The following is a 23,395-nucleotide window of genomic DNA, read 5'->3' as shown; positions in this document are numbered from 1 at the left end:
GATGACAAAGGAAACGTTAATGGAAATAAACTACGAACATATCGCTTGTTTAAAAATAGTTTACATGAAGAAGCTTATGTCAACTCTCCTCTTGATAGAAGCTAGAGAAGTATACTAAGTAAATTCCGCTGTGGAACACTCCCGCTGCAGGTAGAACTTGGTAGGTTTTCACGTCCAGTTCTCCCCCTTGGGGATAGAATATGTAAGCTCTGCAACAGTAATTCTGTCGAAGATGAACTTCATTTTCTTATGTTTTGTCAATTTTATGCTGATTTGCGTTACGACCTCTTTCAGTTTGCTTCTACTCTCAATCCTTCTTTCCCTCAGCTGTCCACAGTTGACCAGTTTCTCTACCTTATGTCCAATAATTCCCTGTGTAAGAAAACAGCCGTTTCATTGTCTAAAATGTATAACCGTCGTAAGTCCCTCATTACATAATTTATAAAACCCCATGGTTCGTAACTCTAATTTTCTTAGTATTTCAAATGCACTTAAGTGGTTTTATAAACTTCTTTTTTTATATTATATGCTTTTTGCTGTGTAACATGTGTCTCATGGGACTTTATAGGCCAGCTGACGTTATTCTTTTTTATATATATCTGCCTGTATTTTACCAAATCTAAATGTTATTGTATACAACGACGGGTGACACTTAAATCAAACAATTTTCTTCTTCTTCTCTTCTTTGTATATGGAACCATGCGTACAACATGACAATTCCTTGCTAGTCGTCAGTCTACAACACAAAAAATACGGTCAAACAATTTTGTTCACCGCTTTTGCAAGTTGTTTAGTACAATAATGTGTTATTAAAATCTATTTCAATTTTTTTCACCATTTTGCCCATTCCATGCATGTTTATGTTGCTACATCTTATTGCTCATGTTCCCAAGTATTATAAAACACTTTCACGTTTCTCCTTCCTAATCTAACGTTATAACATTTCAGGTCATTACCATCATTTAATACACAAGAGATGATACCAAGACATATTTTATTCGGTTTTGTGGTCTATGCGGTCTTAAAATTGATTTTATTAGTCTTTTAATCTTATGTTTTGTGCATATTTTCACAAACAGGGTCGTTAGCTGATATAAGGAATGTAACACCCAGTTGAAGACTGCATTCGTTAGTCCGTTAGCGAACTTTTTACAATTAATATTTTGAATAAGCCGTTAATATGCCAGTTGTGGCAGGGATGATGGTATGGTAGCTGTAGCAGACAGATTGACACCCGTTGTTACTCCTTCCACACTGACAAAGCATCAAAGATATTTGTGTACCGATTACATAAGTCTCACTGACAGGGTGGGATGGTAGTTCACCCGAAACGGACGACACTGTGTATATTGGGCGGCGCCTTTGATATCGCCTCACAACATACTTTTAATGAATGACCCATTAAACGATGATACACATCAGCATCGCGGAGAAAATACAAGATTCGTTCTCGTTGAATATATCAAAGCACCAATTCATCTTTCATAAACCTGTTGTCTTTGTGCTTAATAACTGTTTATTCAAGCTTGGTGTGGTAGATTGTAATTGAACGAGAGCAGGTATTGTAGAATCACCTGTAACTAAGGCGGCACTGTTATTAGATACAACGTACTAATGAGAATATGAGAATTATCATAAGATTGCTGTTTTTTTTTCTGAACTGTTCCCATTTTCATTCCAAAAGTGGCAATGCATTTAAAGTTGCTTTCGTGTCATAATATTCACCCAAGTTTTCCTCAATCGCCCTTAAACATAATTCCCAATGGTCAGTTCGACACCGCACATAATTAAATAATTATTTCGAGATTTCGTTAGAATGTGAGATATTCAGCCATACGTTATGCAATGAAAGAAGAATCGGGTTTTTTTCCATTCAAATACGCGCACGCGTACCTTTATATTGCATACCTAATGTCACGTAATTGCCCAGTGTGATGTAACAACGAGACATAAAATGGGAAATGAAAAAGAAACTAACTAAACTTTAATGTTGTGGAAAATAACGCCAATGAATTGGAGTACACGCGCATGAATTCGTGTGATAAGTTATCAAAACGTTGAGAGGTAAGGCCAGATTCATTAAAGATCGTTACAATATGTCAAAAAGGTGAAATTTGTAAAACTTCTATGAAGAAAACATCCAACCAAAGGCCCTTTTTAAATAGTAATGTGATAATATATAATATAAAGTATATTTCACATGATACAATATACTTTGCACACAATTAGTTAATGCTTTAGAGGGACTGACGAAAACATGGGTGAAATATTTTAATAACGCCACAAATTAGTTGAATTAAGTTAAAATCAGCTGAATCATGTGTCATGCTTGTAGACACATCTTTATGTATTTGCGAAACTAAATTATATGTATAAAACTGTTGAGTAAAGAGATATATTCTCTCCATTGGCCAAACTTTCTCGTCCAGGGGCGAAATATTTCACTTACGCTTTAAAATAGTTGAATTAAGTTAAAATGAGTTACATTTGCAGACGATACTTCCATTGGTACATCATCTCTTCACTTACAAATTATAGAACACAGATTAAACAGAGATCTTGAGCTTCTCAATACCTGGGTCAATAGATGGCTAGTTAAGTTTAACCCGGACAAAACAACATTTATTCTGTTCACTCATTGTAAAAACCGTACTGCAGATATTATTTATAACAATACCTCACTTAGCGCATCTATCTCGCACAAACATCTGGTCGTTACTCTCATGATATGAAGTGGACAACTCACGTTGATAAAATTTGCCGCTCAGCTTCCAAAATGATTTGTTCGTTAAGAACCGTTAAATATTTACTTGACAAACCAACCCTGTCCAGAGTCTCTCTTGTTTTCATAAGGCCTATATTAAAATGTGCTTTAGAGGTAGGTGATAACTGCAGTCAAGAAAATTCCGAAAAACTTGAAATGATTCAACTCGAAGCCGCTCGCATGGGAACAGGTCTCCCTAAATTCTCCTCAAGATTGAGTTTATATTTTGAGACAGGATGGGAATCACTTTCTTATGGAAGGAAAAATAAAAAACTTTGTACAATCTACAGTTTTGTAAATAACCTATGTCCATCGTATTTACATGACACGTTACCACCCAAAGTATCAACTATTAGTAGATATGAGTTACGAAATCAGAACAATATGAATTTGCCGCATGCACGAACAGTTACATACCAACAATCATTTATACCTTCTTCAATCAAATTATGGAATGAGTTACCCCCTGAATACAGAAGTGCAACATCATTATCAAATTTTAAGCATATGATTAAAACAACCATTGCAACTCCACCTTCATACTTCTTAACCGGCAATCGAAGAGCTAATATTTTACATACACGCCTAAGACATTCTTGCAGTTCCCTAAATGCAGACCTCTTTAAAGTAAATTTATCTGATACTTTGTCCTGCTCCCGTGGAAACCCATGTGAAAACAACATACTCTTTTTTCTTGAATGTCCCATTTACACTATTCCCAGAAATATCATGTTCGCTAACATTATAAAAGCTGGAACTACATGTACAATACAAAATATTCTCAACGGTGATGTATCCCTAGATGAAAGTCACAATAACCTCATCTTCAACAGCGTTCAAAAATATATACTGTCGACTAATAGATTCTAGTAACCCTTTATCAAAAATATAGAATATCGCTCTCCGACCACTTATTATTAATTGCGCCATTAGTGTATAAACTGCATGCATGTATAAGAATACATAGGTATCTCTGCCTCCTTCTGTAAGCATAATGTTTACGGGTATGCATATCCTGGTGTATGTTTGTAAATATGTGTATGTGTATGCCACCTAAGTTGGATAACTTTTGCCCAATCCCGTTGACCATATATGTCCATAAAATATGTTTAAAACAAACACCTGTATGTATTTGCGACACTAAAACATGAGTTTTGAGCAAAAGAAAATATTCTCGCCCATGGGTCAAACCTTTTCTCGCCCATGGGCGAAATATTTCAATATCGCTATAAAATCGTTGAATTAAGTTAAAATGAGTTAAATTGTGTGTCATGATACATGAAAGAAATACATTCATGTATTTGCGAAACAAAAACATGAGTTTTAAGTAAAGGAACATATTCTCGCCCATGGGCCAATCTTAGTGTAAATATTGAGTTTTTTAACCTTTTTTTTCATTTTTTCTTTCTTGGTATGTTCCCATGAAAACAGCATGTATATTTTTGTAAATACCTTTGACCGAGACTGGGCAAAGACAGTAGAGTTTCTGGACTGTTGGGTTTCCAGTATTACGATGACCTGCGTTAACCAAGTTATCAAGCCTGACCACCCGATCTTGTTAGTCGCCTCTTATAATTACGACAAGGAAAGTCGCCTTTTACGATAAGCATGGGCTGCTGCAGACAGACCTATTCTTCCCCGGATGTTCACGGGGTTTTATGCATAGAATAAAACACGCCGGAGGGTTGTTATGATATTTAAAACCCGCATCCCGGGGGATATTCCGAGGGAAAGGGTTTTAAATATCACTAAGAACTCGAGGGGAAGTGTTTTATCTAACTTATGAACCGAAAAAGAAACCTTAAACAACATTTATCAACATTTTTATGTTTCGAACAGACTTTCCATGCACATTAGGAAACAGGCGTAAAATATCTTTTGCTGGCATATGGATCCTGAAAAGGACATCCTAAAAGCATTTTGGAATATCAGAGCCTCTGTAGCCTTGTGGTACACTCACTGGGCTTCAAATACGAAGTTTGCTTTTTCGATCCTCGGGAATATAAAGAAAGTATTTGTCATTTGATTTTACATTTTATTACATGTTACAATCTTAACCGAAGTTGTATGAATAAAATACCCAGGACATTATATAAAATCCATCGGATATTATAACACATTATATAGCAAACATGACTTGAATATCCTATAAAATCCCGGGGATATTATATAAAATCCCAGGGACATTACAGCCTCCCTGTTTATGAGATTTAACCCGACCAGAGAACAATAGGATGACGTCACTGGAGGTTTATAAATACTGAATTAGATTTTGATTGAAATGTTAGGCGAACTAATGCTGCCAGAGTTTAGTATTACGTGTGCAGAAACGCACACAGTGTTTGACAAAATGAATGTTTTATTCCGTGGATTTTAAAGTTTTGTCAAATGAGAAGCTGTCCGCGACTGTATTTAGGTTTAAATGAGTCACATTTCTCTTGGTTGGTGTATGCATAGTATACATATCTTCCATGATATAGTATCACAAATATTACCTATGAACAAATATCTAAGATGTGAAAACTAAGAAAATGTTATAATCCATCAAAATGTAAATTATTTAAAAAATAAAACTTATTAATATTTGTTTTAAATAAACAAAGAAAAAGCTGATTACAAAAACTGAACTAATCTATTCTGACCATGAGGCTAACTTTGCAATGAGCGTATTACATTTAAGTAACTTCCTTTTAAACTATACACAATGCGTTAGGTTCAAAGGGATTAAATGTAATACATAGTATTACGTATTTGCGCGTTTGCGTGAATATTTGCAAACAAATTCAACAAATATTTTCTAAATCACTTGTGTGGCAATATTTGTTTCTATACTTTCTTTTTATATTCCTCTTCTCGAAATCAATATATTCCGAAAAAATATATTAAGCGAAAAAAGAAACTTAAAACAACATTTATCAACATTTTTATGTTTCGAACATACTTTCCATGAACATTAGGAAACGGGCGTAAAATATCTGTTGCTGGCATATATATACGTGTATACGTGTGATTGTGTGTGTCTACGTGCGATTGTGTGTGTATGCGTACGTGTGATGTTGTGTGTGTGAAAGAATGTGTGTGACTCTGTGTGTGCGAGTGTGTGTGTAGTTTAGTTTAAACATCTTTTATTCAGATTGAAATGGATTTGGAACAAGTTATCCAACTTAGGACTCCGTCTCCATTGTGTGACCCAGTGCGTGTTCGTTTGATTGTGTATGTGTGAGTGTGTGTGTCTACGAGCGATTGTGTGTGTATGTGTGCTTGTGTGTGTACGTGTGATTGTGTGTGTGAGTGTATATATGTGTGTGTACGTGTGATTGTGTGATTGTGTGTGTGTGTGTGTGTAAGCGTGATTGTGTATGTGCTACTGGTGATATTCCCGTGCATTAAGCTGTCAAACATACGTCTGATTTAGATCCATTGTGCATTTAATATCTTCAAATAGAGAAGGACATTTAAGCAGCAAACGAGGTAGAATTATTGGAACTGAACTGTTCCCATGTTTTCTGTACAGAGGGATGGGGAGGCAGGCCGCCCTGGGCCCATCTGTCCCGGCCCCCGACGGAGGGGAGTTACACGCAACCCGCCAACAATAACGGGTATGTATTCGACACTGAGTTAACCCCGTTTATCCCGACACCCCGGACATAGAGGCGGTACTACATCCCCTGATTCAGTAATTCGGACCTGATTAATCCAGACACATTTTGCTACATGTCTTTCCACGTCGAATTGGACATATTATGCACATGCTTCAATCACAGTAGTTTCTTGTCATAATGTCGACGTACATTTTAATGATGATTTGGATTAAGACAGCGTGGATGATCAGCTGAGGCAGGTTACAGGCAATAGGGTCAACTGATCGGTCATAGTTCCCAAGAAGCAGAAAAGAACACCCGTACTCGATATGTACACACTTTGTATAGCTTGCTTCATATTTTGTGTGTGTACCCCATCTTTCAGTGAACACACCCATCATCAAATATATAATCTGTTAATGGTAGTGAAATGGGGTTGCGTTGAAGAACATTGCACGTATATAGTGACGTGCATGTGTGTGCCCCAAAGTACCCTGGATACACCACAGTATAGCGACTCCCGCGTTCTTGTTCTATCACCTGAATGACGAACCTTTAAGGAAGGGTAAGTACAAGTACGTCTTTTGGTATAGTCTTTATCGAGCATTTATATTAAGGGAATAGCGAGGCTCCGGTGCGGAATTTATATTTTTTATTCCTATATAAACTGACGCCCAAAAGAAACTTTACCAGAGTTTGAAATCACTCTTGCTCAAAAACAACAAAACATACATGCATAAAGTAAAGTGTATTGAGAAGATCAATATATCAACATAATCAACACTTAAAATGACAATAATACCGCGACCGAGAATGACGTCAGACCCCCCCCCCCCCCCCCCCCCCGCCCCAAAGTTGGGTGTGGTATACAACTCGAGCTTTCAGAATCATGGACAATAGGCAGAGTACATAAACAATCGCTCACGTTCAATAACAAGTCATTAGTAGCGTGTGTGACCACCAAATGCCTCAATACACGCAAAAACTCTTCGACGCACAGAAAAAGTCAGTCGTCTGATGAGGTCACGTGGGATTTGACGCCATTCTCCTTGGAGGGCCAAGATCAGTTCTTGCCGGTTGGCTGGAGAGTGTGGTCGTTGTCGAACACGACGATCCATCAAGTCCCAGAGGTGTTCTATGAGGGACATGTCGGGTGAGCGTGCAGGCCACGGCAGGACGTTGACGTTGTTGGCCGCGAGGAAGTTAGTGACAATTCTGGCTGTATGGGCTCTTGCGTTGTCATGCTGATAAATGACACCACGTGGCTGCTGTTTGAGAAATGGTAGGACAACTGGACGAGGAATGTTATCCACGTAACGCTGAGCTGTCAAGTTTCCGTCAACGATGAACAGCGATGTCCTCTCCTGCCCACAGATCCCTCCCCACACCATGACACTCCCTCCACCATTTGGTACGACCTCCTGCACGCAACACGCCGCCGTTCGTTCACCCCTTCGGCGGTAAACACTTTGTCTTCCATCAGCCCTAAACATACAGAATCGACATTCGTCAGTGAAGACAACCCTGAAGTGAAGACGACGATGTTGCGCTGTCAATAGCTGTCCTCTGTATGATCTAAAAGCCCTGATTCCATGAGCCCTGAGTCTCCTGGCCACTGTCTGTCGACTAGCCCTGTGACCTAAGGCATTTGTCGCCGATGACGTCACTGTCAGGAAGCGATTTCGGAGGTGCAAGGTACGCAAGTACCGGTCATCATGGGGCGTGGTCACCCTGGGTCTGCCTGTTCTTGGCCTGTCAGCGGTCCGCCCTGTCTCTCTGTAACGTTGCATCAAGTTGGTAACGGCAACATGGGAGCAACCGAAGGTTCGTGCAATATGGGCGTGGGTGGCTCCCATCTGTACCATACCAAACGCTCGTTCACGTTGTTCGACTGTGAGTCGTGGCATTTCTTTTGTGTTTTTTTTATCACTGTGGATGTCTGACTTGCCGTTGCAATCGTTTTATACCCTTACCCGCACGTGCATTTGCAGTTGTCCGTGGTGCACGTGTTTTTAACTTTTTCGCGTGTTATCTCGCAAACATGTAACAGACGATTAACATTTTCTGCATACACTACTGTTGTATTTAGGTTATGTGTTTTAGATAGACTTCATCGAAAAAAAATTATACTTTTATGTTTTCAGTTGGTAAAGTTTCTTTTGGACGTCAGTTTATTATATTCACGAGACAGAAATACGATTGTAACACTCTCCTCATTATTAGTGTGTCATTCTTACAAATCGCTGTTTATGACATAAATTCAGTCAATGAAGTAACTTTAGAAACCCTAAATAGATAAAATTCTAGAAAGAACCATATAGCGCCTAATGATTTAAAGTCCAGTTCGTGTACAGAAGCATCATCATAAGGGACAACAACTATATAAACTGATCGAGAATAAAATATTTAAGCTAGTAGACACTAGAAAGGTAAAGAAGACACAATTTATGGATAACATCTTCTTTCTTACCGTAAAGGCAAAGTTTCGGCATAGATCCTCATACCGTTGTCAAACAATACCGTTGTTTCAGCCTTACTTGACAGCGGTTTAAGAATCTACAGTAAACTACGGTTATAACAAACTCAAAGGGACCACTAAATTTAGTTCGCTATAACCGTAGATCGTTATAAGCATATATACAGCATATATACAACAAATTGAAGGGACTAAAAATAAGTTCGTTACATCGGTCAGTTCGTTATAAGCGTGTTCGTTATAACCGTAGTTTACAGTATAAAGAAACGCAGCCAGTACAGAAACAGAGAAGTTGCTATCCATAAATTGTGTCTACTTGTCATTCGTCAACTTCTAAGTAATGCCTATCGAACAATTAATTGTAAAAGTAGTTCCGGAAATGTGACCTCATTTGCTTATGAGTCGCATTATGCCGTTGTATAGTCCCAAGGGAGCTGAGAATGATTATTATTATCGTTATGATACCCAATTCAACGGATGGGGTGGATCAACCATTCACTATCCGCCATATGTTGAATGGCTCTGTTACAGGCAATCTCCGGCCTGTGACGACACACAGCCCTACCGAACACTTGACGGGAGTTGTAACAACTTGAAGAATCCCCAGTGGGGGACGGCGGGAGCCCCATTCTCTCGGGTACTCCCCCCCGTTTACGCTGACGGTAAGTGATGATTGACATAAGGGGCGGACCATTAAAAATATTAAGACAAAAGCTCCAACGGAATAAACAAATTTAAAAATACAAGAAATGAATGCATGTGCTTGTTAAATACCGCAATAGTCCAGGTATAGGAGGGCGGCCTGTTAATAATATATTTGGGTCCAGACAATCAAGTGATTGATATTATGCGCAACGATCCATGCCGTTGGGGTCAGATGACAAGCAATCAACCACTTGCAAGTTACCGAAACAGACCAAACCATCGATTAAGCCACCTCTAATTACGTGCTTCAACCAAGTCAGCGAGCCTCAAAACCCGATCCCGTTGGATGCTTGTCGTAAGAGGCGACTAACGGGATCAGGTGGTCAGGCTTGCTGACTTGGTTGATGCATAGAATCGTTTCCCAATTGCTTGGATCGATGCTCATGGTGTCAATCACTGGATTGTCTGGTCTAGACTCGATTACTTACAGACCCCTGAAATACTGCTGAGTGCGGCGTTAAACAACAAATAAACAAACAATAAACTTAATTACGACCAGTATAACGCGATGGGGTAAATTATAAGCTGGAATCCTCGGATAAAAGGAAGAAATATATATGAATAAATGTCACGATCCAGTTAGGGGCAGATGTTATGGGCGTGCCTGCTGAAACAACAGGTATACGTGTTAATTGCCCAATTAGCAGTATTCTGAACATACGAGCAGTGACGGCAGCCTCGGTATATGCCCAGAATCAGTCCATGTGTATATTGCAAATGTCTCTCTAACTGGGGTTGAAGGTATGATCTGTTTTGACTGCAGGTATTGGAAACCCCCGGACGCTTGCTACCAGTGGCTCCACTTTGCCTCACCCCCGGGCCATCAGTAACCATGTTCATTTCGAGTTAAGCTTTCTCTCCACCAAGAACACCGTCATGCTGATGCAGTGGGGGCATTTCATTGACCACGACTTTACCGAAACTCCAGTGATGACAGGTCCGTAGAGTGATGACCAGTTCGTCTCACCGTGTTTTCATATTAATAGATACAGTTATTAAGCAGCCCACACGATTGCTGCACTGTATTGTCAAGGATGATTGTTAACTTTAAACTCCAAAAAGTTGGAAAGAAAGGGTGTGAAAGCAAATTTAGCAAAGAAGAGCCTTCGGTTAATTAAAATGATGATGATGATGATGATGAAGATAAATGTTAATTCTGTTTACAATCATGACCATGTATAGTAGCGTCATAACACATATGTTAAACTGCATATGAACAATGTATATGCTGTGTTCATTCAGTGTTCTTCTGTGACAGATAACGGCGGGGATATTGATTGTTGCACATGGCCCGATTCAGTTCAAAACAAGTAAGTCCTATTTGCATTTTGAACTGACTTTCATATTCATTTCTTTTAAAGGAAAGCTATACTCAAAGTATTTTAATACTTTAGGACACGCTTAATTACAAATGCATCACCCAATTTATATTGGAAAAAAAAACGAAAAAAGCGTCAACAAATGACAGACGAAAACGTCTCAAAACGGTTTGATGTTGAAGAATTAACAGAAATAGCAGAAACAGTATATGCCGGGCATACTCTAATAAAATATTTTTTCTTCTTCTAGTCTTCTTTTTCTTCTACTTCTTTCTCCTCCTCTTCTTCTTCCTCCTCTTCTTCTTTTTCCCGTTTTTCTACTTCTTATTCTTCAAGTCTACATGTCAGCCAATGAAAACATTTGGCATGCACCTCTGCGGCGGTAGCTTTAGGCCACGCCCCCATGTAGGTTTGTTTTCTATAAAATGTTATCTCTCGGAAATTGACTAGTATGTATTTAGAAAAATTGACATTCGCAACAAAATCGGAAGAATTCTTTTAAGTTTTCCTAAATGCCTACATAGTATACCCCGTTCACAAGCACAGCATTGACCCACATTGACCCAAAATATACATGTGTATAGGTAATTAACTAAAGTGTATAAAGTATATGAATGGTCTAAGGCGCACCTAACCTTCAGTCTATTCACGAAAAAAGTTGTTTTGCAGTCAAAGTCGAATGAGAAGAGAGTCTATCTTCGAATACACCAACATGTGTGTGATTTAATCTGTCCAAAACTTCTTGGCTCCTTAAAACCTAAAGTAAACACTGTACGCCCACCTCTGGACGCTCGCATAAAAGTTTGTACTGCTGTATACCATCTTCCTGAGGCAAGGGAGTTAACTGACTATGAAAGTCCAGTTTCCATGTGCGGAAATTGGACTTTTATAGTCCGTAACGCCCTTGCCTCAGGAAGATGCTGTACACTGAATGGCGTCAAGTCCAGAATACAGAACTGTTGACAATTTGTGTGGTATCAACAGATATATTAATTTAGACCATCCTATAGCGTTGGCATAAACGTTCACACGTCTACATAAAACATACAGCGCAATTATAGACAAATGAGTAAACGCCTTCATATCACAAGCATCATGACGTGTGCATATTAATACAAGTGGGCACATATACACACACACAGAGGTTCTTGTGGACGGGGTATACAGTTGACCAATAACACCATATGAAGGTTTTATGTAAATGTCTTCTAATTCTCAGCACAGACTCCCCGTGTATCCCTATCTACATTCCGAATGGTGATCCGTACTTTCCCGATGGGAAGTGCATGAACTTCGTGAGATCCGAGGCGGCCTCGGGAACAGGCACAAGCAAAACAAGTAAGTTTATCTGCTTATCTCTGCAAGCAACGTGTTTTGGGATGGCGAGTATCACATATTAGAAATAAACATTGTATTCAGCAAACCATGACCTTGTACAGAACCCGGATGGTCACGTGACTCGATCGGTGTCAGACAAGAGCGACACCATGTTTGTTTGCAAACACTGAAGAAGTACGAAGCTGACCTTATATATTCTCATATTTATCTGAAATGACCCCAAGGGACATGTCTTTTATCCACTGGCTTTTCTGGCTGAGAAAACTACCCATTACATGATAAACAAGAAATATACAATTTCATTACAACATAACTTCCTTTTCTCTACGTTCGTTAATCCGAATGGTTTTCCAGTTATGTTTGGATTAACGTGGCCTTTTCCCCCAAATAAATGTAAACAGAAGAAAGGAACAAAGGTCACTGACTGTTAACATATAAATGGGGGAAATCGTAAATTAAAACAAGTTAAGACAATGTGTATATTTTATTTTCGTCTTTTCCTTTAATTTGTCTTGTTTTTGTATGATAAGTTTGTGCCCTCATACATATTGCATCATGCTGATAGGTATTGATAGGACAGCTTTCATCAACTGAACCGTGCCTTTGTTGTCAATATGCCTTCCGGAATGTTTGTTTGTTTGTTGTTTAAAGCGCACTCAGCAATATTCCAGCTTTATGACAGCGGTCTGTAAATAATCGAGTTTGGACCAGACAATCCAGTGGTTGACATCACGAGCATCGATCTACGCAAATGGTATACGATGACATGCATCAACCAAGTCAGCGAGCCTGACCACCCGATCTCGTTAGTCGCCTCTTACGACAAGAGTGTCGCCTTTTACGGGAAGAATGGGTTGCTGAAGACCTATTGTATGTACCCGGATGTTCACGGGTCCAGACTGCACAGGCGTGATACAGGTCACGTTTGTCATGTTCATATCCGACATTATTTTGATTTAGATCCCAGACAACAATACAACGGACTGACTGCCTTCATCGATGGCTCTCTAATCTATGGCGTCTCCACTGCGCAGGCTGATGAACTCCGATATAAAACGCCAGGAGGTATGTGCCGGTCAAACAACGTCATTCTCTTACCGAGGATCTTTCTCACACTTTTCTAGATCACGCTTTATACAAAACATCACCCACTTTCCTTGGTCCTTATTACTTCATGACATCGTACGTGCAGTAGTAGTCTTAGGTTTGGTGTGTCACTAAGGCAACTGACGGACACCCAAGTCCCTCCTGCGTCATTGAGGGACGACCCGATGTCAAGCCGACCGCAGGGACATGACTGAACTTGTAAAAACCGTAAAAACGTGTAAAAAACAACTCACTCACTCTCTCCTTCCATGAGATATCAAATAAGAGCATCTAACCCACGTCTGTTTTCTTACGATATGACAGATAGGTATAACTGCAGTTAATAAATGTTCATCAAGCTTTTAAGATATCTATACTTGCACTTTATTTGCACTGTATATGCTGATGACCCTTACAATAGGATATAATTCACAAGACCGTATGACAAGAGAAGTGATTTCAACTTTCGAAAGGTTCGCTTTTTCCCTATGTGGAGTAATATTCCAGCAGCGTTTTATAGTAGAGCAATGGAAGACATTTCCAAATGTGACGCATCAATGACAAAACGATGTCCGATGCAATTCCCTATGTTTCGAGTTTGTTCGGGCGAAGACTTGCCTTGCCTTTGCATGTGTTTGAGAGGGTACCACCTTCTCGCGAACACAGGGTATAACAATATTTGACACTGACTTATAAACACATATATTCTTGATTTTAATGTTTAGTCGCAATCGTAAAGCAGACTCTGATTTTAGCAGGATGCCGCTTCATTCATTTTGTCTCTTCCAGCTGGCTTGATGAAAGTGAGCAATGGGAATCTCCTACCAAAGGCAGATGGCGATGATTGTTTCCTGAACACTTCTGATTCAAGCAACTACTGTTTTAAAGCAGGTACGTGCAAACTCTGATACAGGAACGAAAGCCATTTCAAAAGAATATTTGTATATATCGAGTCTATAGTTTGGATGTGCATTTCTTCGTATTGTTCACTGGGATGGGTCGTAGCGAGGGTGTTCTTGACCGGACATGCAGTCAAAGTCTCTGTCGAATCCCAATGTAAGTTCAAGATAAAAGAGTTTAAATGATTAGAAACAATGCTTTTGTTTTTTCTTGTGCGAAGGAATTCCCAGGGTTCAATATGAATGAGGAAGTAGTCCTTCAGTGTTTACGTCATCTCAGGAACACAATCTCGTAAACGTCAGTTTCGCGGTCATATGACCGACCTCTCGTCCAATGGAAAAGCCTATATTGTGTAAACTTCACATTAAAAACATATTAGGGGTGAAACTAATGTTAAACATGTCCCTTATTGTTAATAGTACTGACATTCACCACTAGGTGACTCCCGAGTGAATGTGTTCCCGGGCCTGTCGCTCCTGCACACCCTCTTCGTGAGAGAGCACAATCGTATTGCGAGGGTTCTGAAGACGGCCCATCCTCTTTGGCAGGATGAAAGACTCTTCCAGGAGGCTAGAAAAATAGTTAGCGCTGAATTACAGGTGAGTGAATGATACTGCAGAATGTAAATACTTGAAGCTGGTGTCAATCTCATTCAAATCAGATCTTTGTTCTCGCTATCGCTAAACAAAGATCTGAGGACATTCCGTCAAAACTCTCGTCTATCTCTCGCTTCCGTGGGATAAACATTTGAACGGAGGAGGCGTTGCACAGTATATGTGCGAAGCACTGCTGTACAATCTCAACCATATATTGGACATTCCGGGATGTTCGTTTGTTCAGTTTTCAAAATTTTAATCGAGAACTGCGTCAACATATTTTTCAAGCGGAGTCTGAAACGGAAGTCGCCAGGTTGAAACGAGTGTCGTAAAGCTCGAGAAAGCTGCTTTCTAATTGGCTGATGTCGACTTCTTGTTAGTCATTTCAGTGGCCGGTCAAAGTTCGCGAAAGGTCGTTCTGACGTGACCCGTAATGGGATGTCTTCAGATCTTTGTTTAGCACGTGCGAGAACTTAGATATGATTTTAATGAGATTGAGCTGGTGTTGATATCCGTGCTTATTTCAAGTCAACACTCTGAATGCCATGCGATGCCGAGGATAAAGCAATGGCAAATATAGGACACAGGAACATATTTGGCAGAGGATGTGACGCCGTGTTGAGCGTCATTCACACCAAGACGTCGCAGCCTAATGTCATCCCTGTGTTCTGGTGTATACTATGTCCTTGTGTTCTGGTGTATACTATGTCCATGTGTTCTTGTGTTAACCGTGTCCTTGTGTTCTGGTGTATACTATGTCCTGGGATTCTGGTGTATACTATGTCCTTGTGTTCTGGTGTATACTATGTCCTTGTGATCTGGTGTATACTATGTCCTTGTGTCCTGGTGTATACTATGTCCTAGTGATCTGGTGTATACTATGTCCTTGTGTTCTGGTGTATACTATGTCCTTGTGATCTGGTGTATACTATGTCCATGTGTTCTGGTGTATACTATGTCCTTGTGTTCTGGTGTATACCATGTCCTTGTGTTCTGGTGTATACCATGTCCTTGTGTTCTGGTGTATACCGTGTCCTTGTGTTCTGCTGTACGGTGTCTTTGTGTTCTGGTGTATACTATGTCCTTGTGATCTTGTGTATACTATGTCCTTGTATTCTGCTGAATACTGAGTTCTTGTGTTCTGCTGTATACTCTGTCCTTGTGTTCTGGTGTATACTATATCCTTGTGTTCTGGTGTATACTATGTCCTTGTGTTCTGGTGTATACTATGTCCTTGTGTTCTGGTGTATACTATGTCCTTGTGTTCTGGTGTATACTATGTCCTTGAGTTCTGCTGAATACTGTGTCCTTGTGTTCTGCTGTATACTATGTCCTTGTGTTCTGGTGTATACTATGTCCTTGTGTTCTGGTGTATACTATGTCCTTGTGTTCTGGTGTATACTGTGTCCTTGTGTTCTGGTGTATACTATGTCCTTGTGATCTGGTGTATACTGTGTCCTTTTTTTTTGGTGCATACTATGTCCTTGTATTCTGCTGTATATTGTGTCCTTGTGTTCTGGTGTATACTATGTCCTTGTGATCTGGTATATACTGTGTCCTTGTGTTCTGGTGTATACTATGTCCTTGACTTTCTGGTGTATACTATGCCCTTGTGATCTGGTGTATACTATGTCCTTGTGATCTGGTGTATACTATGTCCTTGTGATCTGGTGTATACTATGTCCTTGTGTTCTTATGAATACTATGTCCTTGTGATCTGGTGTATACTATGTCCTTGACTTTCTGGTGTATACGATATCCATGAGTACTGGTGTCTTCTATGTCCATGAGTTTCTGGTGTCTACTATGTCCATGAGCTCTGGTATATACCATGCCCTTGATTTTCTGGTGTATACTATGTCCATTAGTACTGGAATATACTTTGTCCATGAGTTTCTGGTGTATACTGTGTCCATTAGTTCTGGTGTATACTATGTCCATGAGTTTCTGGTGTATACTATGTCCATGACTTCTGGTGTTTACCATGTCCTTAAATTTCTAGTGTATACTATGTACATTACTTCTGGTGTATACTATGTCCATGACATTTTGGTGTATACGATGTCCATGAGACTCTGGTGTATGCTATGTCCTTAAGTTTCTGGTGTATACTATGTCCATAACATAATGTAGAATTCCCTGGACCCGTTGACCACGAAAGTTTCGTTTCGGAAGTGACGTCACCATATCCATCTATCTTCGTACAATGCAGCGCGTTCTCTCGCTCATGAGCTTGAAACCAACAGCCAATCAAAATTGCGACCTTGCACAATCGAACCCCTGATAATGTAATCAGAAGGCTATTAATTATTGTTATTAAATTTTATTCCCGATACCTAAAACAGTTTTGTCTCATCGTCGTTTTATAAAAATATACTGAGTCAAATTAAAAACTTCACATTTTAAAAAGTAATCCCATATATATGATATGCAACAGACAAATGTATCAGAGAAGGTAATTTTTAAGCATTAATGTCCAAAGAAGGATTTTAATTAACGGTGGTAACCATAATTTGTTCCAAGCACCTACGGTATTCGGTAATAACATCAACAGTTTAAATCATAAGTCCCAAGCACGAGAATCTGATGGCACACAAGTTCAGTAGCGTGTATGGCCACCATGTGCGTTGACAACTGCCACACAACGCCTCCGCATGGACCTTGTGATGCCTGTGAACACATGATTGGGAAGACGACGGCATTGTTGCTGCAAAATGTCGCCAAGATCTTGCAAATTCTGTGGTTGGTTCTGGAGAGTGCGCAGACTTCTGCCAAGAGCATGCCAGACGTGTTCTTTGGGACTGAGGTCGGGAGACCTTGACGGCCAGTCCATGACGTTGACTCCCGCATTCTGAAGGAAATTCCTTGTCAAAATTGCTGTGTGGGGTCTGGCATTGTCGTGTTGGAAGATCAAACCGGGTCCATGTGCTGCCATAAAAGGCAGAAGTTCTGGTGCCAGTACCTGGTCGCGGTAAGCAGCAGCGTTGAGGTTGCCACGGATGACAAGAAGCCTGGAACGTGCATTGCCACAGAAAGCACCCCACACCATGACACTTCCGCCTCGAAATCTTTCAACTTCATGTACACAACACTGGGCGTATCGTTCATGACGGCGCCTCCACAACCTCGCCCTACCATCAGCAAATCGAAGATTAAATCGGGATTAATCATCGTCCATCGTAAGTGTCGCTGCGCCCACAATTGACGTTGACGTCTGTGTAATTGAGTCAGAATCGGCCCACAGTATGGCCGTCGTGCTTGAAGGTGAGCAGTTCTCAGACGGTTTCGAACAGTTTGCGCACTCAGTCTACCCCTAAACAACTCATTTCTGGTCAAAAATCGGTTACGGAGGTGACGTAAGACAATCTGACGATCCTCTGCATGTGACGTCACACGTGGTCGACCTGGCCGAGGGCGATCAGCGGTGGTACCCGTTTGCTGTAGACGCGTCTGTAAATCATAAACAGTCCGTCGACTAAAACCCATCGTCCTTGCGACTTCAGCTACGGACGTTCCCGTCTGCAACATGCGGATGGCACGTTCACGTTGCACATTTGAAAGGCGTGGCATGACAAATGGCCGTAAAAACTTTTGTTTTCGTGTGTTTTTCTTTTTTGTTAATGACTGCTTACAAGTATGGCTGAAAAAACGTGCGGTATTATGGCCATGTGACCAGTTGCACATGAAAAAACACTTTTGCCACTATAGTGGTGTGCACATGATTTTGTTCGATTCACCTGCTCAAAAAACGGGTGTTATCTGAAGACAATACGTGGCCATTACTGTTTAAATACACAATAAGGGCCCACAATGATAACTGGTCAAAATGTTAAAATTTTAGGATTGTGAAGTTTTTATTTTGGTTCAGTATATTTTATATGATTTTTTATATTTCATTTTACGTGTTCACATATATGACGTTTCTGGAGATTAGAACATACGCTCGCAACTTGATGACGTCGTAATTTTTGAGAGGGAAGTGTCTGGTGAGTTGTTCCCCATAGATGTAGCTGGGAACGCAGATAAACGCAATGGCCGAACGATCACATCCAAAAGTGGGAGAGATATGACAATCGGTATTGGGAGAAAAGGTATAGATAATCGACGTAAAAATTCTGAGAAACTCCGGGAAAACCCAAACCTAACGCCCCTATTCATAAAATGGACTTGTCCGACATTGCCGAGGTCGAATTGTGTTCAGGGAGTCATCATTATTTAAATAGGGGTAACAATTTTTAAAACTTGTAATTTTTATTAACATCCTTGAAAAGGCTGTACATGATGTTGATGTCTTATATAAGAAATACACGACTCGTGGTCATTGTTTATCTTACAATAAAACACTGCAGGGACAATAAACCACTTGAAGCTGCGCCCTGATGGTTTATTCTCCCTGCTGTGTTTTATTGTACAATAAACAAATCCCACTCGGCGTTTATTTCTTACATATATTCTTGTATTTACCTTTGTCTGATAGGTCATCACATTCGGGGAATGGTTGCCTGAAATCCTTGGCCAGGATGGCATATCAACTTACGGCCTCGGTTTCGACAACTACAACTATGACGAAACCCTTGATCCGACTATTGGCAACGTCTTCTCGACGGCCGCTTTCAGATTTGGGCACTCGATGGTTCCAGAAGCCTTAACCATAGGTTCCGAAGTCGTAGACACCGGAGACCTCTTCAAGAGGACCAAGTACCTCATCAACAATCTCAATGACGTCGTCGGTAGTTTCGTGGAAGCTCCTGCAGAACGTGTCGACGCATGGTACGTCGATGGAATGAGAGACCGAATGTTCGAGAGGGATTCGGCAGCCAAGGATGGGTTTGACATCGTGTCGTTGAGCGTACAGAGAGAAAGAGAACATGGTCTTCCATCTTACAACGAATGGAGAGAACACTGTGGTTTACCCAAGATCACATCCTTCACAAATGGGACGGAGTTTGGAAGGCTTGCGGGTCAGGATCTGGCCGATATATAGTAGGTGTAGTAATATGATAAGTTGGGTGTATTTGGTGAGCTCTCTAGTTAAGGAGCACTGTATTATAGACGATTTGTATCATTATAAACAAACAGTGATCACTTAACGCTGATCGTGCGCCAAGGTTTAAGTCAATGAGTGTTTTAAAAAGAAATATATTTCCATTAAGTTATTCGTAGCAATTTTGCAGGGGAATATGATGTTAATATAATTTCATTGTTGGACAGGATCATAGTTTAAGAGAGATAATTTATGGAAGTCAACTTCAAGCCAGTCACGTACCGTGACCAGAGTGAGTGAGTTTGTTTTAACGCCGTTTTTAACCGAATTCCAGTTATATCGCCGCGTGTCAGCTTAATGTAGGAGGAAAGCCCGAAGTGATGCAGTTCTTAGACGTTTACCACTTTGGTGAAACCCTCGAGCACGGGTATGATGCTGACAAACGTAGAAACAAAATCAGGGCGAACCGGGATTCGAACCCACAATCATAGGTTTCTGGCGTGCCCAAGGGACGCAACTCTGCACAGCGAATCGCGGCGCATTAGACAACTGCCCCCCCCCCCCCGTGCCCCCCCCCGTGCCCCCCCCGTGCCCCCCCCCCCCCCCCCCCCGTGCCCCCCACCGTGACCAGAGAACATATCTGCCAATGCTTGAGACGTATTGATTTTATTATCAGTGCCACCATGTATCTGTCTCATTAGCCCCCTACCAAGGCAAATTAACCCAGATGACTCCAACATGTGCATTGTTTATTACCAATCAGTACTAATAAAACTCCTTGCTTCCTTTCGCCAATTGCTCATCACCAAACATCGCTAATTAACTATTGGCTTCCCTTGTTGAGTTTCCACCTTTGTTATCCTATTATTTTTCTTGTCTGTTACATGTACATACATGCATATATGCTCTCTGCATCCTACCATTCATTCAACTGATGCAGAAGTAAGCATTTACCCCGAAACGTTGTGTTCCTCAAAATAAAACAGTTGACATCCGTCAATGCTCTCCAATCTGCATCACCTTTAAATGCCAAACCCAGACTTGAGGATGATAGTCTGTCCGTGCGTTCCTTATACATATAGTTCATATTTCTCTTCACAGTGAAAGCGTGGATGATATTGACCTGTACAGTGGGGGTGTCTCCGAGCTTCCCAATACACCAGCAGCTGTAGGAAAAACATACATGTGTCTGATTGGTGAACAGTTCAGGAAACTCAGGGATGGCGACAGATTCTGGTTCGAATCAACAAACACAGTCACTGGATTCACAGACTGTAAGCAGTTTCTATTTGTATTTTCAACACCTGTAAGTTAATATTTGTGTAATATTATGTAAATTCACCAGACCGACTAATTATACTACTTATATAATAAAATGCTTCTTTATATAATCTTTGCAATATGAATTATATATTTATTGGTCGAGTGGAGTATATATTAATATGTGAATTTGGACCAAGTACAGCTTTGAAGATAAGAAGCTGAAATGTAACATAGCTATGAAACACATGCATGTATCTAGGTGTTGCTGGTGGCTAGCTTGTGGGGAAAGAATCGCTTGTCAGACTGAAGCCCCGGGTTCGAGTCCCTAGGTGGGCACACTGTCCAAGCCCATGTCTGACGTCCCCCGTTGTGATACTGCTGGAATGTTGCTGCGGGCGCGATTTAAAACCATTCCACTCACTCTCAATCCATTCCTGCAAATGCAACGTTTATAAAGAGGTCATTCCATTACAGCTCAAATCAAGGAATTGAAGAAGGCCTCGCTGTCGAGAATCATCTGTGACAATGCCGACAACCTTCAGTCAATCCAGCCCAGTGCCTTCGTTCTTATAGATACATCTACGAACACCACGGGAGGGTAAGCCAATGTTCATCGTCCATATTCTCAATACTGAATTGCTAGTTTAAACTATATGAGGACACTATGCTTCATTGTTGAGACAAACACGATATGACGTACTTATTGTTCACAAATTGATTAGATTACGTCATCGTAACAATACGCTGTCTCCTTTCGTGAAATTTATCTGAAGGGTTGACTCGTTTATACACATTTCTTCATTTTCTCCTAAGATGTCAAACAGTATTATATAGAACACCCTATCGTAACTCGGATTTTCGGATTATCTGTACCTCGTGAATGAGGTGAAATGGGGTTTAACGTCGCGTCCAAGAATATTGCACTTATATAGCGACGTGCATGCACGTGTATGTGTGTGTGTGTGGCTGCTTGTACTATTCCGGACTGATGCCGATTTATAGTGCTAGCACACTGAGATACCATGCCGTGGTTTAACATGAATACCCCACTCAGACACAGTATACTGACTACGAGCCGACCAGTCCTTGTTTTAGCCCCTTTATGCCGAGCAACAAAAGGGTAACAACAAGTTCCATCTTTTAACGCCTTTTGGTATGACGCGGCTGGGGATCGAACCCCTGACCTTTCGCTCTCCGGGCGGACGCTCTACCATTAGACCATGGAGGCGGTCACCTTGTGAATGAATGAGGTCGGGACATGCACCATTTATTGACTCAGGTCATTACAGGAAGCTCATTAATGTAAAGGACAAGTTATGGATTAGTCTGTTATATATACTAGGCATAAAGACTTACACATCGTAGCAGAGGAAATGTTAGGTTATTTAACACCGCACTCAGCAATATTCCAGCTATATGACGGCGGTCTGAAAATAATCCAGTCTGGAACAGACAATCCAGTGATTGACATCATGAGCATCGATCCACGCAGTTGGTGACATGCATCAATACGATGACATGCATCAACCAAGTCAGCAAGCCTATACACCCGATCCCGTTAGTCGCCTCTTACGACAAGCATAGTCGCATTTTACGGCAGGTATATGGGTTGCTGAAGACCTATTCTACATCGGATCAATACGCGTCTACAGAGGTAGTGTCTCGATATTATTGATTTTTGAAAAGAACCAATGTAAGTATTATTCATAAAATATACTTATTTTATTTGCAGGAACAAGATTCAACCTTGTTCCACACTGGAGGAAATTAACATAAGGATGTTCTGGTAATGATAAATACAAGGAAATAAAACTAAGTGTACCAACTGCCTTAACGGATTTGCTGTTTTGTACCAGCCACTTTTTGATGGCTGTAACTCAATATTAGGCTCAACAGGAAACTGTGCACTTGATTTTATCATATATGCATAATTTCCATTTGAGCCTAGTCAGGGCCTGGTTAGAAAATGAATGAGTGTGAATGATTTTGTTTCACCTTGGGATGCGACCCATGACACATTATCACGAGATCGGGGCGGCAGGGTAGCCTAGTGGTTAAAGCGTTCGCTCATCACGGCTAAAACCCGGGTTCGATTCCCACCATGCCGCAGTTTAATATGAATACCCCACTCAGACACAGTATACTGACTCCGAGCGGTCCAGTCCTTGTTTTAATCCCTCAATGCCTAGCATCAGACAGGTTAACAACAAGTACCATCTTTTAACGTCTTTTGGTATGACGCTCTTCGGGCAGACGCTCTACCACTAGACCACGGAGGCGGTCCGCGCGGAATGGAACGGTTTGATAAAGGGCATGAGGTGAGTGAGTGAGTGAGTTGGGTTTAACGCCGCTTTGAATAGTATTACAGTCATATCGCCCTGTG

The 23,395-nt window shown here is 40.7% G+C and overlaps 1 protein-coding gene across 1 annotated transcript in view; it reads left to right on the top strand.

Annotated features, from left to right (window-relative positions):
* LOC139452624 (salivary peroxidase/catechol oxidase-like) overlaps positions 1-22,841 on the top strand; it is a 33,888-nt gene extending 11,047 nt beyond the window's left edge. Inside the window, exons 4-15 of the mRNA XM_071234159.1 lie at positions 6,279-6,363; positions 9,353-9,483; positions 10,290-10,463; positions 10,785-10,836; positions 12,065-12,183; positions 13,144-13,248; positions 14,059-14,160; positions 14,608-14,768; positions 19,243-19,748; positions 20,851-21,023; positions 21,487-21,610; positions 22,745-22,841. Coding sequence (XP_071090260.1) covers positions 6,279-6,363; positions 9,353-9,483; positions 10,290-10,463; positions 10,785-10,836; positions 12,065-12,183; positions 13,144-13,248; positions 14,059-14,160; positions 14,608-14,768; positions 19,243-19,748; positions 20,851-21,023; positions 21,487-21,610; positions 22,745-22,802 — 1,790 coding nt within the window. The 3' untranslated portion in view covers positions 22,803-22,841. The remainder of the gene's footprint in view (positions 1-6,278; positions 6,364-9,352; positions 9,484-10,289; positions 10,464-10,784; positions 10,837-12,064; positions 12,184-13,143; positions 13,249-14,058; positions 14,161-14,607; positions 14,769-19,242; positions 19,749-20,850; positions 21,024-21,486; positions 21,611-22,744) is intronic.
* Positions 22,842-23,395: the final 554 nt, after the last annotated feature.

Source organism: Haliotis cracherodii, unplaced genomic scaffold, assembly GCF_022045235.1.
Source record: "Haliotis cracherodii isolate W230 unplaced genomic scaffold, xgHalCrac1.p SCAF_9, whole genome shotgun sequence".
Lineage (NCBI taxonomy): Eukaryota > Metazoa > Mollusca > Gastropoda > Lepetellida > Haliotidae > Haliotis > Haliotis cracherodii.
This window is presented reverse-complemented; position numbering and strand designations above follow the sequence as displayed.